The sequence below is a fragment of the Triturus cristatus genome, chromosome 11 (genome assembly GCF_964204655.1).
Source record: "Triturus cristatus chromosome 11, aTriCri1.1, whole genome shotgun sequence".
Taxonomy (NCBI): Eukaryota; Metazoa; Chordata; class Amphibia; order Caudata; family Salamandridae; genus Triturus; species Triturus cristatus.
The window spans coordinates 314,854,349-314,873,053 of NC_140594.1; the positions used below are offsets into that span (position 1 = coordinate 314,854,349).

Sequence of the window (18,705 nt, forward strand, 5' to 3'; positions counted from 1 at the left end):
CGCAGCTCCTGATTAGCAACAGTGGCGGTCGCAGCTTTATTTTCCCACAGCAGGCGCCCACTTTTATAAAGCGCCGCAGGTCTTTAGCCTTCTAAAAACAAAATGGCGGCCGCGATGCTTTTATAAAAGTGGGCGCCTGCTGTGGAAAAAAACAAACCTGTGTCCGCCATTATTTGTTTTGCGCCCGTGCCTCTTTTTATTCGCAGCTCTCCTAACTCGTTGTTTTTTGGTCACGTGACTCGGGCTCCACCAATGAATTGTGAAAGTGGCTGTGTGTTCTTCTGGTGCCCTTTATCTGTGCCGCTATCAACATTTGTGAAGAAGAACTGAGTTGCAATGGAGCTTGGGCATTGCTTAAGTGAAAAAATAAACCAAAGTTGAGTGAATTTGACTCCAGCAAGGCAGAACGAGTGTTGTGTCAATCAGGGTTGTACGCAGCACGGACTCACGCAGATACTGTAAGAGGCCCCGGTATCGCTAGTTTGCATGCTGAGGCTGATGCTCTGTACTGTGCTGTTCACACGCGCCTTGTACTCTCTAATGTCAGGTTCGAAGGCAGGCTCTGGTTTACCGGATGAGATAGCTTGTTTGTCCAGGTCAGATATTCATGTGTGCAGATTTGGGCTGTAATTCTGCGGGGCGACGAATTTGCGCAATGTTCTGCTGTAAGTGTGGTTCTGTGGCTGTAATCTCAGACGCCGTTTTGGTGGGAATGGAGCTGTCAGTAGTCAAAGAAGCAGCAGGACTGCGTCCACAGACTTAAATTTACCATCGCACATAGCCTTTGCATACACACAAGCAAATACAACAGCAAAAGCATTAAAGCGGAAGATCAGTACAAGTTAGGTTACCAAACTTGTTACAATTTAAGAATGGGCCAAAAATGACCAACTCCCCAACATTGTGTATAGTTTTATACATATAATCCGAATTCAATGTGGCCGATTATCTTGTGAGAATCGATGTAAAGCAACAAAATCTCAGCGAGCACGGTTATTAAAAGTTTGAAAATCAATTTGTTGCGTGTTTGGACACACTGAGTTGCTTTCAGCTCTGAGCTGTAAGCCATTGATATAATTTACTGTGGGAACATTGCACCCAGTTTCTGTAGTTGTTAAATGGCCTGTGCTGATGCTGCCAAAGCAGCACTCAACGGACTAAAGGAAAGCCACTTTAAAACCTCAGCTGCTCAAGGACCTCTGGCTGCAAGCGTGACTCACTTTAATTTCAGATACAGGGAAGCACAAGTGGCACTAGCCAAACAGCACTAACCACAAATGTGCCTTGCATATGGGGATCTTTTAAGTGGCACCATGCCACGCACTGCAGCATCAATCATATGTCACGCATTGCAGCATCAATCATATGTCACGCATTGCAGCATCAATCATGTCACGCATTGCAGCGTCAATCATATGTCACGCATGGTAGCATCAATCATAGCCGATAGTCTTTTTATTTGTGGACTGTTATCTGGCCAAGAACTCCACCTACACGTAGTGCTGCTGAATAAAACTCAGGACAGGAGTAAGAGGCCACACACAACATGGGACCTGCTGACAGGAGTGCTCATGTTAATCATGAAAACAAGAATTTACAATGCAATAGGTCTCGCATTTGCAAGAGTTTTAGGTATTACCATTTTAAATGACAATGCCTTTTATTTAAATGTTTTGAAAACCTGCAAGCGGTGCATAAACACACACTTTGTACTTGTAGTCCTTGCTTACGAGAAGCAAGGCTGGCTGTAAGAGGCGTAGTTACTGCCAGCCTTGCTTCTCGTAAGCAACAACTATAAATACAAAGTGCATGTTTACACACCGCTTGCAGGTTTTCAAAATACATTAATAAAAGGCATTGACATTTACAGTGCCAATAGCTCAAACTCTCGCAAATGCGAGACCTATTGCATTGAAAATGCTTGTTTGTTTTATAGTTTTCATTTATCTCAGGAAGGTTTCTCCTCAAATGTCTTCTCTGCCACTGTAACAGGAGAATGAGTTTCTATTGTCAAATGTAGTTGACCTCGATTTTCTTAATTTAAAACAAGAAGTGGTGCTGCCTTTAAACAGGCTTGTATTTTTAAAAAGAATTAGAACTATCCCAATTTAAATATGTCCTTGAATTGCACGTCCAGGCAGAGATGCAGCAATGTTTCTGTTTTCAAAGATGACCTGCATGATGGACAACTAAGATTACAAGTAGGTAACCTTTCTAAAATGTTGGCACATACAAAGGACTTGAAAACTTTGTTCAATAAGTTATCTATGTTTCCCTATATTGATCAGGTTGTTAAGGCTAATAGTTATTCACATGATATTCACATATGATATTTAACTGCTAAGCTGGATCCCCAACTCTGGCCCAATAAACTGTTGTTCTGTGAAAGAAGTCAGATGATTTTCAACAGTTCGACTATAAGTTGTCTATTGTCTCACAACCAAAACCTTCCACTTTGGTAACAGTTAACAGCAGCTAGCACTGCCGCATGCAAAACGCAACCACGAGCAAGACCTACCATAAAGAATTTAGTGTGAATAAATGAACGCCCTAAATATGAATGGATTCTGTTTAGAAAGCAAGTTCCTTGTGTTGAATTTTTAATGTAGGTGTAGATCTGTCCAAAACAATAAAATCTGACATTTGTTTATAATGCTGTCATTTGGACTAAAGGGGCCATTCTGCCTTTTGCAGATGCCCCACCTGCCAAACTCTTAGTTCCCCTGCCCCATTTAGAGGCGGTAGAACCACAGGGTTTTTGGGTGTCAGTGCCGCGGCTGGCTCTACTAATGGAAACACATGTCCTAGAAGCCATTCACCACCTCATGGCTGTCACGTCTCAGTGATGGTCGCCCAGCCCTAAATAAAGCAGGGAAAACATCACTGAACGCCCCCGTCAGCCATGCCTAGTCGCAGGCAGAGGAATTAATCATTGGTCATGATGTGTAGGGAGAAAGCGAGTCATGACAATTGCTTTTATGTTTTTTGTGAGGCAGATTCTCGCTTTGGAAGTTTGTTTTATAAAAAAAGAAAACATCTGCAGAGCCTAAAGACTGTGTCACCCAATGGGCAATTGTGCTGCCTACAATGTGTCTGCCACATGCGTTGTAGGCAGCGAGATTCCCGCCATGTTAGTATATCTGATATTATGGTGGGTAGTCCTTAGAAGGGGAGCCGAGGCCAGGTCCTCCTTTGAAATGACAAGCTTGTGGGCCGTCACTGAGGTCTAAGTGACCACATAAGTGTATGTGTGTTAACAAAATCTTCCAAATGAAGCTGCTGACTCACTTCTAGGTTCTGCAGGACACTACAACCTAACTAATTTTCTCAAAGATTTACAAATACTGTGCTAAAATCCTAGCTGCATATCACCAGCCTCCAGAAAGTATTCTGAGATCCTGACTATATCCTTTAAGCATTCTGTATATAATCTCAATCCACACTGTGAAAGTGAGGTGGGGTCTAGAGTTTCAGTGACCATCCAATAACTCACTTTTTCAGTCGGTGAAGCTATCAAATTTATATAAGAATCTTTGCTTCCAGTTCCTGTATGTGAGCGTTGGTTTGTCTTCATGTTTTGGGAAAGTGTAATTGAAGAAGTGGCTTTGAAGGAGGGTATGGTTTCTTTAACGGCCATTCTGTTCTCTCTCTGGTTGGATGACATTTAGTAACAGCAAGGAGTTCAGTCTCCAGGCTCCCTTTGCTTTATCCCATCGAATGATCTCTAATATTGGAAACGATATAGAGGCTGCACGTTTTTTCACACTTTTTTGGCTCCATCTTTGCTAGACAATTTTGGGGTTTTAGGTATAGTTCTTGAATGAATTGCTGGTATCTCCCAAGACTCTCTATTAGTGTGCTGACTATTATAATGGCTTTAGTGGTGCTGATGCCTTGTACCTGAAGTGAGACTTGTATTTGCTTAATTGCAGGCCAACGAGTGGAACCTACACAGTATTACATTTTTGTCTTCTATGATCTGCGATCACTTTTCTATTTCTGTCTGTAAACCTACCAGCCTGGACCTGAATGCCCTTCTCTCCATCATGTGTGTTTTCTTTCCTGTTCTTTGTGCAGAAGTATGGTGTTCGTGCTACCAGCCAGCAGTGTAGCGAGGCGGGGGACATTTGTGCCATCTGTCAAGCAGACTTCAAAGATCCCTGTGCTCTGATGTGCCAGGTAAGCAGTATCCAAAGATTGTGACACAGGAGGCAAGCTCAAGAAATTGGCAGGAAGGCGGGGAGGGGAGGTGAGGATGGGCAGTTTAAAACTAGAGTTTGTGAGCCCTGTGGTAGCTTTGGTGTCTATGCACTTGCTCATCTGTGTCAATTAATGGGACCAGGAATGCAGTTACTAGATCAAGAGCAGATCCTGCTATGCTTTCTGCGCCTATGAATATACTGCAGTATTAGTCGCAATGCCAGCGCTGTTGGAGTGCAAAGTGGATTCTGATGATTTGTGCAGACTCTCTAATCAAACAACGTGGATCTATAACCTCAGATGTCATTATGTGTTAAACTGTGTTATGTTACGGCTGAAAATCTACATTTTAGCGACACCGTCGGTATTGCTTTTTTTTTAATTAAAGGTAAATGGTCATAGAAATAGGACGAATTTAAACAAAGAAGAAAACTGTTCTCTGCCTTAGAGATAGCTGACTAATCCTGTTGCCCCAAAGTTCCCAGCTGTAGCAGTGTTCTAGCAGTTCGTTTTCTCTTCTCCAGAGACTGGATCCCTGAAGAGAGACCTATTTTCACCATTTGTATATTGGTTTTTTTACAGATTGTAGCTGCTTTTGACACCAACAAGCATCTTTTCGGTTTCATAAAAGTTGTTTGAAGGTTTTAGCAGCTTTTTCACCACAGTTGTTATGCCTTCACTATTTGGAAAGTTTCCTGTGTATGGTGGTATAAAATATGAAAAGGCCCCTTACATCCTCTGCATCATGTGTCTCCCCTAAAGTAATACTGTGGAAGAATATCACATTTGCCAAGGATCTTTATGAGATTTATTTAAGAGGTATGGAACGGTCTAAAGCCTTCACAGAGCTTTGATAATGGATTCCAGCTTTATGACAACTATAGGGCTTTATCTTTTACCTCTACGATGTCCGGGACTACCATGGACTTTCCACTGAACCATTCCAAGAAAAGCACAGATCACCTGGGTCCTGCTTGCCATCAATGCCAAAGATGTTGACATCAAAGAATCAAAGCAACTTGGCATGGTTATCACTATCAAGCTCTTGACTTCAAGATTATTGATGCTTGAAAGACCATACTGCTTGATGTCGAGACTAAGAGTATCAAGGGATGGGCTGCACATATAAAATGTCCGTGCTTTTGGTAATGAGAGTAATTCTCATCAAGCCGGGTCATCATTTTTAGCAGTATGTGAATACATTTTCCTTGTTCCTCTAAATAGGATATTGATGAAGGAACAAGAACATGAAAATACGCCTAGAGTAGAGACAAAACTCTGAAGTGCAAAGCAACACCTCCTCCTCTTGGATCTCCAAAAAGGGGGTGTATGTAGGCTCAAGTACACTCCACTACTGCCACTGGAACTGGTTAGTGAGTGGCTTAAATAGTGCTACAATGTAGTCCAGACAGATGTACTCTAATTATATTATGTATTTATATTTAAGAGCAAGACCTCCAAGGGCAATAAAACTTCTAAATCTTACTGGCAAACGTATTCATTCATGCCCACAACAAGATCATCAACAAGAGTCTCACAGGTAAAAGAAATGGTTAGTCTAGGAGAGTCTTTTGAGGGAGCCACCAAATTGACATGGAGGTGCGCCAGATCAATTCATTAGCCGCCTGTGAGACACTGCAGCACAGTTGGCGCTTCCAACCCGCTGTGCTTAACATTGTTGCCTGCAGAAGACCTGTTAGAGGCGCGATACAGCACTATCGTCTTGTGAGGGCCGGTTCTATGGTTGAATGGGAGGCTTCCATGGTCTACTTAATGGGCGTTAACTTTAAAATATCTTCGGGGGTTCGAATGGTGTTTAATAACAAACAGAATCCCCTGGAGAGCAAGTGAAATACTTTGGAGACACTAGTTCACAATCGACCTTCGACTTCAGTAAAACTGGCGACTATTAGAAAGACGTGGCAGGACAACATTCAGAAGTGGCCTGGGCTGGCAGGCTGCTTGCTTGCCTAACTTGTGCTGATGAGTGGCACTACAAGGTCTTCAAGGACAGGTAATGCACAAATAGGTTGATATAAATAAAGTTTTCACTGAGTAATGCGCCTTATTGTATTCGCTCCCCAATGCTTCCGGCGGCATGCTTTCTCACGTGATTGCTTACAAGATGCAGATTTCCGTGTATTTGCATGTGAACAAAAAGAGATGCCGGACACTCCACTCACAGTAAGCGAAATCAAACAGTTGATAGCGCAGTTGGTCCCATGAAACGCCCCAGACAGTAATGGTCTCCAAACTGAGTTCTACAACACTTCTCAGGAGCAGATGATGCAATACTTACACTATATATACTTAGTTGCTATGATGAAAGACGCCCTGCTTCCTACCACACAGGAAGACATCATTGTAGTTCTACCAAAACCCAATTGTAATCCGTTAGACAAATAATCTTGTTGCTCCCTATCAGTGCACAATCTGGGCTGCATAATCCTGTGGAAAACTCTACCTTCACAACTGCTAGCAGTGTTAGCAGTTATCAGTTCAGATGGGTGTTTGACAGGAATGGGGCGCTCATACGACAGTCACATACAATTATTTATCACAAAGGTTCTCACTCACGGTGCTCCCAAAGAGGGGAGATACACCCCACTCCCCCAAGTTCAATCCTAGGATTGATCAGCAATAGTTAACAACATGAGGCACACGCAATTTATTTTCTATTTTTTAAATGATTTTTATTAGTAATTTTCACAAAATTATATAATATTTACATATACCCCCCCCCCCCCCCCTTTGGACCAAGGTATTACTTCAAATCATACCCATCCACTAGAGAGAAAAGCAATTCGGTAAATCTGTAAGATAATACATCATGTACTGTCAAAATCTGTATAGTTACAATGAATATTCTCCCAGATGAAACCATATTATAGACCAAGCATTTTAGGTGTGATCTAGTTGCCAATGCAAGAGCGGACCCCAGATCTGCATCCCTCTTCTCTTTTTTCTCCTCCCTTTGGTTTTGTATATGGCTATTTCCAGGGTACAAATTGCTAGTAATCTAGTCCTCCATTGTGCAAAGACCGGTGAAGTAGCATCCAGCCACGCTGAAGCTATACAGAGTCGGAGGACAGCCATAGCTACAAAAATAAGGCCCTGCATATGATTAGGTCTTTGATTATTAGATACTCCTAGCACAATTTCCTCCCGAGTGATAGATATTCTAACTTGGAGAATTTCTGAAAGGAAGTCAGAGATTTCCTTTATCAAACCTGAAAGTTTGACACATGAGGCAAACATGTGAATAGTGTCAGCAGCACCCATCGAACAACGTGGACAGGTTGTTCCCTTTCCTACTGCCCATTTTCCAATCTTATATGGTGTATAATAAAGGGAAAAAAAAGTTTTATAAAATTGTGCCTGAAGATTTATAGACATTAAACAAACCTGTGATAGTTCATACGCTCGCAAAGGAATACTCGGTTGGATTGCAAGAGAGGTCTGCCATCTCATTAGATGTTTTCCCAGGTCATCAGGGAGATTATCCCTGAGAAGTTCATAGATGACCCCAATTTTAGGGGTATTTGGTCTGCATATAGTATCTAGTACGATATTATTTTGAAATTTGTCGCGTCCCCCTGTTTTTTTTTTGCAGAAAATCCCTGATCTGTAGATATTTAAAAAAATCCCTATGGGTGATGGAATATTCAAGCTGTAGGTCGGCAAAAGTTTTTAGGCCACTAGAGTTATAAAAACAGCCTAATTGCTGAATACCATTCTCGATCCATCTTAACGTACAAGTATCGTGGAATAGTGCGGGTAGCTCATTGTTAAACTTAAGTGGGGTGTAGTATGAGAATCGGCCCAGGCCTAGCAGTTTTTTTACATTAATCCAAACTTTATATATGTTGGAGATGGTCTTGAGTTATACTTTCTTAAAATAGTTGTCGTTCATGTGTCGCCAAAGACAACCCTCACAGCCTGTCCCTAGGATCAATTCTTGTGGAGTGGTCCTATCGGAGTTATGGCCCTCTTCTATTGATAAAAGCACGATACAATATCTAATATCTAATAACCGTAGCCCAATAGTATAATTTAAAATTTGGCATTCCGAGTCCGCCTCTTTCTTTGGGCAGCATAAGCCATTTGAGTGCTCGGCGAGGTCTCTTGTATCCCCAAATAAATCTAGAAAAGATGTTCTCTATGTTTTTAAACTGTTGGGGAGTGAACTCCAGGCATATTGTGCGAAAGAGATACAAAAATCTAGGTAAAAATAGCATTTTTATAACATTGCATCTGCCGCCAATAGTAAGATGTAGATTGTCAAGTCAGGTTAGTTCTTTCTTGGTGTGTTTAACCAGTGGGTCGAAGTTTAAACTCCCTATTCTATCTACGCTTGCGGTTATATCAACTCCTAGGTAGACAGCATGTTTCGATACAATATAGTAGAAGGCCAACAAGGGATTTTGTTTTAGCAAAATTCAATTCAATTATACTGTACAGAGTAACCATTACATAAGTACTAGATGGAAATTCGACCAAACGTAATTCAATTGAATACAGTAAATGATATAAAACAACACACACGGGGTATTTTTTAAGTGAAAGAATCACTGATTTTTATCTAGAAACAATTCATAAAAAGGAGTACACAAAACAAATAAATGTATAATGTAACATGAAGGGAACGACAGCTCAATATTATCCACAAATCATGACATTACAAAAAATCCAATCCAATAACTTTAACAGAGATCTATCTCGTGTTTAGAGAACAATCAGCTGTGCAGCTATGCTGTGGAAATGGAAAATATAGTCGACGTTTCGGTCTGTTGAGGCGTCAGTCGGTCAGACCATCTTCAGGACAGATGAACAATACAAAAAGACTCCTGCATAAATATGATATCCATTAATTACATAGAAAAAACCATAAAATTCTCTTTGTGGTCAATAGAGAAATTCAGGGGATAGCCCGTGTGTGAAAGAGCAATCTTCTCTGAGAGGAATTGTGGGAGAAACACCTTAAACCCAAGAAGAATAGCGATGTTATATTACTATATCATTCAGTGGAAAAGGGTGCTGAAATACATTGATAGTGGTGTCTACTCAAGTGAGACTGAGAGAACGAGATGCGCTTACTCGTAGTTTGTTGTAGTATTTTAGAGGAGTAATCACTTCCTCATTAGGAATAGATTGTGCTTCATCTAGAAAGCGAAAAACAATGGTCACGATGTGCCTTTAAATCAAATACAAGATAATATATTTATCTATCTGTTAAGTATAGCGTACCCGATTTTATTTGGATAGGTGTATACCATGCGAGGCCTGCAGCAGGACAACAATGGGCTTCAGAATGTTGACTATTCTGGTATTGTATGATTCCGAAGGCCAGATGGTCCTTCGTTGATAGATTTTTCACTCAAGGAAATCTAAAAAATTAAGGTTGATCATGTTGAAAATTAGATGATCGACGGGCGTATAACGCATACGATGTGTATACAGCCATTAATATTAGAAGGTATACTAGCCAGGATTTTAGAGAATTGGCAAGTTGGTAAGAACCTAGACTGGGCAGGATAATACATTTCGCGACCCATCCATATTAAAAAATGCTTGCGAGGGAAGGCAAATTATACAAAGACTAACATGGTGGTAAATTCGAACAGCCTACTGTAAAATAGCATTTTATATGGTCAGTCAACCGCACAAGAGGTGCATAGAGCCATTGGCATTAGGGGTGTGCTGTCCAAGCTTAAGATAAATTCCATGATTTTTAAGAATGGCCAGTTAGTAAATGAACCAAGACTAACGGGACAATACATTCAAAGACCTACCCACATTTAAAAGGTGCGAGCTAGGGATGGTGATCTATCTAGAGATTGACATGCTCGTAATTTAAAGCAACCTGCTGAGAAACGCGGCTAAACTTAACCCTACGTTATGGAATGGTCAGGGCTGTTACTTACGATTTTGATCTCACAGAGCCGAGGAAAGGTCAGAGTACCATCCGTCGATAGGAACTCGATCAATTTCCAAAGTTCGGCGGCGTGTATTTAAAGGTGGTTCAGTGACCACAGCTGTTCACAATTAAGGGGCGGGTTGGACAAGTCAAAAACTAATAGGACTATGGCGGACATCTTGCAATGTGTGAATAGATAAATGCATCAATGGCCATGTCTAAGTTACAATGCCCTCGTCACGAATAGCGTCTACAATGATTTGCAAAATTGTCAATTAACGCAATCGGTGACGGTCAGAATGTAAAATGTTGGGTTTAATAATTGCCGAAAGGAGGCAGGCATACAATTTGGAATCACTCAAGAAAGGCGCCTTACACGGCAGACATCTTGGAACGGTAACAATGCTGGGTTTAATGTTTGCCGAAAGGAGTCAGGATCTACAATTTGGATTAACTTCAGAGAGACGCCCTAAACGGCAGACATCTTAGAGCGGTAGCAGTGTTGCGAGAATCTGGCTATTTAAATCATTACACATCTAGAATTAAGATATGTGTTATTTGCTTTAAATGACAGTGTAAAGCAGCGAGACTAGTCAGTGTCACATTTGAGTCATCACTTGCCTATTATTAAGTTTTCTGTCATTTGTTTAAGATCACAGTATAAAGGAGCGAAACTTATTGGTGTGAAAGAATCACAGAAAGCATATTAGCAACACAAAACAATTATCATGACGATTCACAGAATCGACCTATCAACTAATAATACGTGATAAATCGAAATGCTAAACATCTTATAGCAAGTCTACAAATTGTTATACATAGATCAAAAGTGTTTACAAAGGATACAAAAAGTACAAGAGATACATACATTTTACGGATACTTTCAAAGATGGTTTGTAATAACAGTATCACATGTTCAAAGGAATTTGTCATATTATGTAGCGTTATTAAACACTGGAATATTAGACACTTCAAATATATATGTGTATATACAATTTGGGTTTTGTTTCTTACAGAAATAAAATCTGAGTAGAGACTTTGGGAAGCAGATCTAGGTGAGACATGCCAAAGTATGCCATTCTGTTGCCGTATTAAGACCCTTCTTTATATTATCACTCTTACAGATCCATTGATTCTCTTTGATCGTCAATACGCGATCAACATTGGCTTGTCTGATGGTGGGTTTTACTACTTCAATAATTAACCATAACATCTCTTTTTCAGTGTGTTGAAAACGTGTATAATGTTCCACGAGTGGAGCATTCTCAACTCTGCATCTAATCCTAGATTGATGTTGGAGAATGCGTGTTTTTGCCATTTGGGTTGTCTTGCCTATGTAGTTTAATCCACACGGGCATTGGATGCAATAAACCACGTTTCTGGTGTTGCAGTTTGAAAAAGATTTGAGTACTATCAAAGATCCATTGAGATCAAAAGATTTTAGTTTCTTGGTGCTAGGACATGCTGCACAGTTACCACATTTGTGGTGTCCAACTAGAGGTATTATTTGTTGCATGCCATCCACAAGATGGTGTTGCGGTGTGGTGTATGTGTGAACTAGTCGATCCTTGATATTGGGTCCTCTTTTAAACGAAAAGAGTGGTTGCTCTGACAGCTCAGGTAGGGATGACAAAAGTGTCCAATGTTTCTTTACAATTTTCTTTATTCTGTTTGTGGCAGTTCCAAACGTGGTCACACAGACTAACATTGGGTCCGATGTTTTTTGTTTAACTTCAAGAAGGGCATTACGGTCATTATACCATGCTCTCTTCAGGGATTTCTTGAGCAGCTTGTTTGGATACCCTCTTGAGTGCAGCTTTTCTTTAAGTTTCTTGGCCTCAAGGAAGTAGTCCTCCCTTTTGGAACAGTTTCTCCGTAACCGGAGAAACTGTCCAAAAGGGAGTCCATCCTTCAATGACTGCGGGTGGTGGCTGTCATATTTTAAAAGCGTGTTGCGTGCCGTAGGCTTCGTAAAAAGAGTGGTATAGAGCATATTATCTTCGCCCGCCTTGATCGAGATGTCTAGGAAATTCATACTTTGATTACTGGAATCAATCGTGAATTGCAGGTTGACATTTCTGGAGTTTAACCAGTCGTGGAATTCGGTGAGTAGTTCTTTACTACCTTTCCAGATAAGGAAGACATCATCTATATATCGCAGCCAGCTGGTAATGTTGGCTGCAAAGGGATTGAGTGGGTCATAGATGTGTCTTCGTTCGAACTCAGAGACATAGATGTTAGCTATGTCAGAGGCAAAAACTGCCCCCATCGCGACACCTTTGAGTTGTTGGTAGAATGTACGTTCGTACAAAAAGAAATTTTCACATAGTGAAATCCTAATACATTCAATGATAAACTCAGTGGGAACCGCATGTGGCCTAGGTCTGTTGTTGAGTAGATCTTCAATGATTTCTAAGATCTCTATCTGCGGAATGTTAGTGTATAAGCTCTCGATATCCATGGATACCAGGAGCTCGCATTTGGGATCAAAACTGTGTTTATCCACTACATTAATGACCGCCGTGGTGTCCCTGATATATGTATTTGTTTCTGTGGCAAAAGGTCGGATGAAAAAGTCAGCATACTGGGCCAAAGGTTTTAAAATTGAGTTGCAGCCCGATACAATGGGCCTACCTGGAGGCCGTGTGGTGTTCTTATGTATCTTCGGTAATATATATATTACCGGAACAGTGGGAGATTTGTTTATTAAAAATGCTGCTTCCTTTTCACTAAGCCAGCCTCCTTCAAAACCCACTTTACTGAGTTCTAAGATCATTTTTTCAAGGCGGGGAGTGGGGTTACCAGGCAGTTTTTTGTAGTTAGACTCAACCAAGAGTTGTTTGGTTATTTCAATATTATACGCTTGTGAGTCCCAGAGTACAATGCCTCCGCCTTTATCGGCCGGTTTTATGATAGTGTCAGGTAGTGTCTGAAGATTCCTCAATGCCAGATGCTCGTCCTTGGTGAGGTTGTATTTCACCCGAGTCGGTATGTTAAAGAGGTTATCAATTTCTGTCAAGATGGCATTTTCGAAAGTGATAATCTCTTTGGCTATCAATGTGTTTGGTGGGAAAAAAGTGGACCGATTGTGCAGTCCAGTTGTGTCGGAATCACGTGGTATAGTTTTATTTGCAAAAAAGTTCTTAAGTCTAACTGAGCGAAAAAATTTGAATAGCTCAAGTTTGGTTTGGAACAAATTATTCTTGTTGGTCGGAACAAAGGAAAGTCCTGCTGAGAGTACTGATATTTGTACCTCAGATAGTTGATGTTTGGATAAATTGAAAATGGGTATCGTTTGAGTAGGGTTTACCACTCGTAAAATTGGTTCCGGGTTTGACGATAGCCTGGTGTATACTGGTTCCGAAACCATCCTCTCCTGGTTGCTCGTGATCTCCGTGGGTAAGGAGATCCTCTCCGATCCTGTCCTAAAAAAGGCTGTCGTGATGTGGAGGGTTGTTGATCATGAGAATACCTATGGGTGTTGTCTGATGTCTGATCGCTATCGGTATCAGAAGTAGTGTCAGAAAAAGTAACTTTCTTCCGTTGTTGGTTTTTTGGTCCTTGGTTGGACCCCTGTGTTTGATAAAAATCTTTGTTTAAGTATGGATAAGTTTTTTCCTTGCTATATTTCCTTATATCCTTCTGTAGTTTATCTGTTTTCTTGTGGGAATTAAATTCTTCGAAGTCTTTTATGGTAGAGGCAACCTTATCCAGTAATGCTTTCGCATTAGTGATATTGGAGTCGGTGTTAATCTTATTCTCCAGGCTTTCTATTTCCTTGGTTAGTGATTTAATATGTTTTATTGCCGTCTCTATGCTAAGGACCAATCACCTAGAACGCTTGAAAAAGAAACTAGTTCGTACTGAACTACATGCGAAGTTCCTCACTGATTGCCTTAATGCAAACATAATTCCAACAGGACTACAGATCAAAAACATCCCTATTATCTTCATTGAAGATGAAGATTTTAAAATAGGTTTTAGTTTTGCATCCAATAAGTGCTCCCGCACTTGGATGGTCCTTAGCATAGAGACGGCAATAAAACATATTAAATCACTAACCAAGGAAATAGAAAGCCTGGAGAATATAGCAAGGAAAAAACTTATCCATACTTAAACAAAGATTTTTATCAAACACAGGGGTCCAACCAAGGACCAAAAAACCAACAACGGAAGAAAGTTACTTTTTCTGACACTACTTCTGATACCGATAGCGATCAGACATCAGACAACACCCATAGGTATTCTCATGATCAACAACCCTCCACATCACGACAGCCTTTTTTAGGACAGGATCGGAGAGGATCTCCTTACCCACGGAGATCACGAGCAACCAGGAGAGGATGGTTTCGGAACCAGTATACACCAGGCTATCGTCAAACCCGGAACCAATTTTACGAGTGGTAAACCCTACTCAAACGATACCCATTTTCAATTTATCCAAACATCAACTATCTGAGGTACAAATATCAGTACTCTCAGCAGGACTTTCCTTTGTTCCGACCAACAAGAATAATTTGTTCCAAACCAAACTTGAGCTATTCAAATTTTTTCGCTCAGTTAGACTTAAGAACTTTTTTGCAAATAAAACTATACCACGTGATTCCGACACAACTGGACTGCACAATCGGTCCACTTTTTTCCCACCAAACACATTGATAGCCAAAGAGATTATCACTTTCGAAAATGCCATCTTGACAGAAATTGATAACCTCTTTAACATACCGACTCGGGTGAAATACAACCTCACCAAGGACGAGCATCTGGCATTGAGGAATCTTCAGACACTACCTGACACTATCATAAAACCGGCCGATAAAGGCGGAGGCATTGTACTCTGGGACTCACAAGCGTATAATATTGAAATAACCAAACAACTCTTGGTTGAGTCTAACTACAAAAAACTGCCTGGTAACCCCACTCCCCGCCTTGAAAAAATGATCTTAGAACTCAGTAAAGTGGGTTTTGAAGGAGGCTGGCTTAGTGAAAAGGAAGCAGCATTTTTAATAAACAAATCTCCCACTGTTCCGGTAATATATATATTACCGAAGATACATAAGAACACCACACGGCCTCCAGGTAGGCCCATTGTATCGGGCTGCAACTCAATTTTAAAACCTTTGGCCCAGTATGCTGACTTTTTCATCCGACCTTTTGCCACAGAAACAAATACATATATCAGGGACACCACGGCGGTCATTAATGTAGTGGATAAACACAGTTTTGATCCCAAATGCGAGCTCCTGGTATCCATGGATATCGAGAGCTTATACACTAACATTCCGCAGATAGAGATCTTAGAAATCATTGAAGATCTACTCAACAACAGACCTAGGCCACATGCGGTTCCCACTGAGTTTATCATTGAATGTATTAGGATTTCACTATGTGAAAATTTCTTTTTGTACGAACGTACATTCTACCAACAACTCAAAGGTGTCGCGATGGGGGCAGTTTTTGCCCCTGACATAGCTAACATCTATGTCTCTGAGTTCAAACGAAGACACATCTATGACCCACTCAATCCCTTTGCAGCCAACATTACCAGCTGGCTGCGATATATAGATGATGTCTTCCTTATCTGGAAAGGTAGTAAAGAACTACTCACCGAATTCCACGACTGGTTAAACTCCAGAAATGTCAACCTGCAATTCACGATTGATTCCAGTAATCAAAGTATGAATTTCCTAGACATCTCGATCAAGGCGGGCGAAGATAATATGCTCTATACCACTCTTTTTACGAAGCCTACGGCACGCAACACGCTTTTAAAATATGACAGCCACCACCCGCAGTCATTGAAGGATGGACTCCCTTTTGGACAGTTTCTCCGGTTACGGAGAAACTGTTCCAAAAGGGAGGACTACTTCCTTGAGGCCAAGAAACTTAAAGAAAAGCTGCACTCAAGAGGGTATCCAAACAAGCTGCTCAAGAAATCCCTGAAGAGAGCATGGTATAATGACCGTAATGCCCTTCTTGAAGTTAAACAAAAAACATCGGACCCAATGTTAGTCTGTGTGACCACGTTTGGAACTGCCACAAACAGAATAAAGAAAATTGTAAAGAAACATTGGACACTTTTGTCATCCCTACCTGAGCTGTCAGAGCAACCACTCTTTTCGTTTAAAAGAGGACCCAATATCAAGGATCGACTAGTTCACACATACACCACACCGCAACACCATCTTGTGGATGGCATGCAACAAATAATACCTCTAGTTGGACACCACAAATGTGGTAACTGTGCAGCATGTCCTAGCACCAAGAAACTAAAATCTTTTGATCTCAATGGATCTTTGATAGTACTCAAATCTTTTTCAAACTGCAACACCAGAAACGTGGTTTATTGCATCCAATGCCCGTGTGGATTAAACTACATAGGCAAGACAACCCAAATGGCAAAAACACGCATTCTCCAACATCAATCTAGGATTAGATGCAGAGTTGAGAATGCTCCACTCGTGGAACATTATACACGTTTTCAACACACTGAAAAAGAGATGTTATGGTTAATTATTGAAGTAGTAAAACCCACCATCAGACAAGCCAATGTTGATCGCGTATTGACGATCAAAGAGAATCAATGGATCTGTAAGAGTGATAATATAAAGAAGGGTCTTAATACGGCAACAGAATGGCATACTTTGGCATGTCTCACCTAGATCTGCTTCCCAAAGTCTCTACTCAGATTTTATTTCTGTAAGAAACAAAACCCAAATTGTATATACACATATATATTTGAAGTGTCTAATATTCCAGTGTTTAATAACGCTACATAATATGACAAATTCCTTTGAACATGTGATACTGTTATTACAAACCATCTTTGAAAGTATCCGTAAAATGTATGTATCTCTTGTACTTTTTGTATCCTTTGTAAACACTTTTGATCTATGTATAACAATTTGTAGACTTGCTATAAGATGTTTAGCATTTCGATTTATCACGTATTATTAGTTGATAGGTCGATTCTGTGAATCGTCATGATAATTGTTTTGTGTTGCTAATATGCTTTCTGTGATTCTTTCACACCAATAAGTTTCGCTCCTTTATACTGTGATCTTAAACAAATGACAGAAAACTTAATAATAGGCGAGTGATGACTCAAATGTGACACTGACTAGTCTCGCTGCTTTACACTGTCATTTAAAGCAAATAACACATATCTTAATTCTAGATGTGTAATGATTTAAATAGCCAGATTCTCGCAACACTGCTACCGCTCTAAGATGTCTGCCGTTTAGGGCGTCTCTCTGAAGTTAATCCAAATTGTAGATCCTGACTCCTTTCGGCAAACATTAAACCCAGCATTGTTACCGTTCCAAGATGTCTGCCGTGTAAGGCGCCTTTCTTGAGTGATTCCAAATTGTATGCCTGCCTCCTTTCGGCAATTATTAAACCCAACATTTTACATTCTGACCGTCACCGATTGCGTTAATTGACAATTTTGCAAATCATTGTAGACGCTATTCGTGACGAGGGCATTGTAACTTAGACATGGCCATTGATGCATTTATCTATTCACACATTGCAAGATGTCCGCCATAGTCCTATTAGTTTTTGACTTGTCCAACCCGCCCCTTAATTGTGAACAGCTGTGGTCACTGAACCACCTTTAAATACACGCCGCCGAACTTTGGAAATTGATCGAGTTCCTATCGACGGATGGTACTCTGACCTTTCCTCGGCTCTGTGAGATCAAAATCGTAAGTAACAGCCCTGACCATTCCATAACGTAGGGTTAAGTTTAGCCGCGTTTCTCAGCAGGTTGCTTTAAATTACGAGCATGTCAATCTCTAGATAGATCACCATCCCTAGCTCGCACCTTTTAAATGTGGGTAGGTCTTTGAATGTATTGTCCCGTTAGTCTTGGTTCATTTACTAACTGGCCATTCTTAAAAATCATGGAATTTATCTTAAGCTTGGACAGCACACCCCTAATGCCAATGGCTCTATGCACCTCTTGTGCGGTTGACTGACCATATAAAATGCTATTTTACAGTAGGCTGTTCGAATTTACCACCATGTTAGTCTTTGTATAATTTGCCTTCCCTCGCAAGCATTTTTTAATATGGATGGGTCGCGAAATGTATTATCCTGCCCAGTCTAGGTTCTTACCAACTTGCCAATTCTCTAAAATCCTGGCTAGTATACCTTCTAATATTAATGGCTGTATACACATCGTATGCGTTATACGCCCGTCGATCATCTAATTTTCAACATGATCAACCTTAATTTTTTAGATTTCCTTGAGTGAAAAATCTATCAACGAAGGACCATCTGGCCTTCGGAATCATACAATACCAGAATAGTCAACATTCTGAAGCCCATTGTTGTCCTGCTGCAGGCCTCGCATGGTATACACCTATCCAAATAAAATCGGGTACGCTATACTTAACAGATAGATAAATATATTATCTTGTATTTGATTTAAAGGCACATCGTGACCATTGTTTTTCGCTTTCTAGATGAAGCACAATCTATTCCTAATGAGGAAGTGATTACTCCTCTAAAATACTACAACAAACTACGAGTAAGCGCATCTCGTTCTCTCAGTCTCACTTGAGTAGACACCACTATCAATGTAT

General features: G+C 40.6%; 1 protein-coding gene across 2 annotated transcripts in view; it reads left to right on the forward strand.

Annotated features, from left to right (window-relative positions):
* RNFT2 (ring finger protein, transmembrane 2) overlaps positions 1-18,705 on the forward strand; it is a 276,550-nt gene that overhangs the window by 245,322 nt on the left and 12,523 nt on the right. For both annotated transcript variants that reach the window (XM_085633800.1, XM_085633798.1), the window contains one exon: positions 4,078-4,179. In XM_085633800.1, the coding sequence (XP_085489926.1) occupies positions 4,078-4,179 (102 nt within the window). The remainder of the gene's footprint in view (positions 1-4,077; positions 4,180-18,705) is intronic.